Genomic DNA, 3,402 nt, shown 5'->3' with positions numbered 1-3,402 from the left:
GTGTGTGTGTGTGTGTGTGTGTGTGTGTGTGTGTGTGTGTGTGTGTGTGTGTGTGTGTGTTCACAGGGACCAATGTTCAGGAGGCTAAGCGGATCCTGTCGGAGAGTGGGCTGCCCATCACGGCCGCTGACAACCTGGAGGACGCTGCCAAGAAGGCCGTGGCCAGCATCAAGAAGTAGACACTCGACTCCCATCCATCCAGACAACGCCAGCGTCCAGGACCACACGCACACACACACACACACACACACACACACACACACACACACACACACACACACACACACATACATACTCTCTCTCTCTCACACACACACATACTGAAGCACATGCAAAACACACATAACTTCAGTGTTTCTAATTTGTCAGGTTAACTCAGGTTGGTTCACATTAATTCACCTTTGTGTCTTCTTTTTGTTTTGTTTTTAATTCCTCAATGCCACTCATTTGATAGCCTTGTTAACTCCTCTGGTTGTTCATGCCGTCTTTGATGAGTCTTGCACTAAGGTTCTCGTTCTTCTTCATGACGCAAGTGTCTTGCCACCTCATTGTAAGTCTGCACACAAAAGTGAGAAAATGGTCATGTAGCCTGAGGAAGTATCCGTCTTTGTTGGCATCGCAAGAGCCATGAAGCTGTTAAGAGAGGTGACGATATCTCGCAAGGGTTTTTGTCAGTCGGTCGACGCACAGATTTAAAAGCGCCTCGTGTAACACTTCAATTACTACTGTGATTCCTTCTTCTACCGACCCACTCATGCCCTCCGTAAAAGGTCTTGTTCTTTTTTTTTACGCTTGCCTTCTCAAGTGAAAGCTGTTCTTTAAGTCACTCAACCTCATTGCCTTGGTTCTAAGATGAGTTAGCTGTTCTGTTTGTATGTTTTGTTGTCTGTCTGTTTTTTTTTTTTTTTTTAAGCTTTAATGGGAAGTTTTAAGAAAGGATTATTGTCTGGTTATTTGGGGTTGTCTGGTGCTTACTTATATGATGATGTTGTTTTATGAAGTGCAATCCCACAAACACCTTGAGTATGTGATGCCTTGGTCTGATCCATCCAATTTTGTTAATTGCATTTTCTTCATTTTTTTCTTAACCAACCTGAGAGTTGTTGTTTTGTTCAGAACCTTATTTTTTCAGTTTCCCGGGGGTTATGCCAAGTGGATGGTTGTTAATGTGAAAACTTTTAACCCTGGTTTCGATGTGGGTTCCAGAAGCAGGAGTAGGGCTTTGGTGGCTGACCCTATTCAGAAACCAAAGTGAAGCCATACATCAGGCGTTTTAGAAATATCGTTAAGTTCCTTTGTGCTCGCTTAAAATCATGCCAACAGCTCAGTTCTTGGCTTTGATTTTCATATGAAATTCTATTGCTGGAGGTTGTGACAGGACTGGAGGAGATATTTTTGTAATAACCTGTATAATTTTTACATGTAACTTTTGGACGAGAACGTGCACTAAAATGTTAGCAGTTAGCGTACCACTGTGCCTACTGCAGTTTGATGTGAGCAAATAACATCAAATGACAATAAAAAAGCAGCTCAAGGTCATTCCTGTTTCTACAGTAGGCCATTTTAGTTTTTCTCTGTCCAAATAGCTAATAATACACTATTGTAATTATCTTTTTTTGTAATCATGAAAGTATTTTATGAAGCAATACATTTGTCCATTCTATTGATGACTTGTATGAAAACATTTAAATAAAGAGGGATTGATGGAGATAAGGAGCATTTCTCTGTGTATTTATTTCATTGTGCTTACTGTACACCTTGCTCAAAAAGTGATGCTTTTTTTTTTTAAAGAAAAGAAAGATTCACTGTCACTTCCACCAATATTTCTTCAACTTTTATAAAGCATTTTTTTAACAGTTTTGTATCGTTGCATCAGCGCAGTGACTCTAAAATAAACTTGCGTAAACAAACCGTGGCATCTCAATGCTTGGAGGAAAAGCTTAAATGTGAATGGGCTCTGAGACTTTTCATTTACGGGTGCCAATTTTTTTGGAGGTTGCTGTTTTCCTGGCCGTGTTTAAACACCCAAAAGCTCTTGTGATCACCCAACACACTTGGATGCTTTATGAAGTGTGTTGGTCACTGGCACAAATTTTGTGTTGGAAAAAAAATCCTGAATCATCACTCTTTGGAAGTGTCAGAACTTGGATACCCCATTTAACGGATCTACAGTAGATCTCTGAGCCCCCAGTGCGGTGCGAGAGTGGTGGGAATATCTGCCTAAGCTTTCAATGTTTTTCTTTTTTTATCGTAGCAGAGAGAGGAAGTGTGAGTGTGAGTGTGAGTGTGAGTGAGAGAGAGAGAGAGAGAGAGAAAAGAGAGAGAGAAAGAGGCAAAAACAAACAATGTTTGTTTGTGTGTATGTGCAAGAACATGAATAGTGAGTGTGTAAGTGTATATTTGTCTGCGCCTAACAGATTGAGTAGTCATAAGCGTGTGTGTGTGTGTATGCACGTGTACCAGAATGAGTTGGTGTGAATGAGTGAGTGTGTGTGTGTGTGAGTGTGTGTGCATGCCCTTCATGGCTCAGAGTGAGATATCCAGAGCCCAGCGCTGAAATCCATCCCTGTCAGACAGCCTGAGCTTTTGATGGATTATCTGTCACAGGATGTGAGAGGACACACAGACCGGATCACATGCCCAGCACTGCAAGGCCGGGCCAAGCCTCTACTCACTCTCATTCACACACTCACTCACTAGCACTCACTCATGATCTCGCGTGCTCTCTCTCTTTCTCTCTCTCTCTCTCTCTCTCTCTCTCTCTCTCTCTCTCTCTCTCTCTCTCTTGCTCTCTCTCTCTCTCTCTCTCTCTCTCTCTCTCCATCTCTCCCTCTGTCCTCTTCTCCCCCATCCCTTCTCTACACTTCTCCCCCATTCCCTCATCCTCTCCCTTCTGCTCTCCCGGAGTGAAAAATCAAGTAGATTGATCTGAAAGCACTCGCCGTCAAGTGCTGTAATCAACATATTTGGGGCCTTTGCGGTCTATTGTCTGTCCCATTTTTTTACCCTTACGTTTCTTCCTTTTTTCTCTCTCTCCCCTTTTTGTTTAGATATTTTCCACTCGCCTCCAGCTCATAACGTGCCGCCCCTAAACTTTCCACACCGTGCAAGATGTTGTTATTATGGGAGGAGACAACCTGCCCATTTCACAGTGGGCTCTGCGAGAGCGGAGTAGATGGTTCAATAATTGCTTATTTCATGGTCGTCTTGCACTGTCAGAAACCTGTCCCCTGATCGATTTGACTGTGGAATTTAAGGGTTGTTAGAATGTGCTCTTGCCCGGTGACATTGTTTAATTCCGCAGACGGCGCAGGTCATCGAAGGGGGGGAAGAAACTGCATGCAGATATACTGGCCCAAATTAGTGCTGCGACGTGCTATAAATACAGATGGAGGTGTGTGT

General features: G+C 43.0%; 1 protein-coding gene across 1 annotated transcript in view; it reads left to right on the top strand.

Annotated features, from left to right (window-relative positions):
• The window catches only part of suclg2 (succinate-CoA ligase GDP-forming subunit beta), a 153,016-nt gene extending 151,300 nt beyond the window's left edge, over window positions 1–1,716 (top strand). Inside the window, exon 11 of the mRNA XM_063214948.1 lies at window positions 67–1,716. Within this exon, the coding sequence (XP_063071018.1) occupies window positions 67–179 (113 nt within the window). The 3' untranslated portion in view covers window positions 180–1,716. The remainder of the gene's footprint in view (window positions 1–66) is intronic.
• Window positions 1,717–3,402: the final 1,686 nt, after the last annotated feature.

The sequence above is a fragment of the Engraulis encrasicolus genome, chromosome 14 (assembly GCF_034702125.1).
Source record: "Engraulis encrasicolus isolate BLACKSEA-1 chromosome 14, IST_EnEncr_1.0, whole genome shotgun sequence".
NCBI classification, from domain to species: domain Eukaryota; kingdom Metazoa; phylum Chordata; class Actinopteri; order Clupeiformes; family Engraulidae; genus Engraulis; species Engraulis encrasicolus.
Note: the sequence above shows the minus strand (reverse complement) of the source record. Positions and strands in the feature narration are given on the sequence as shown.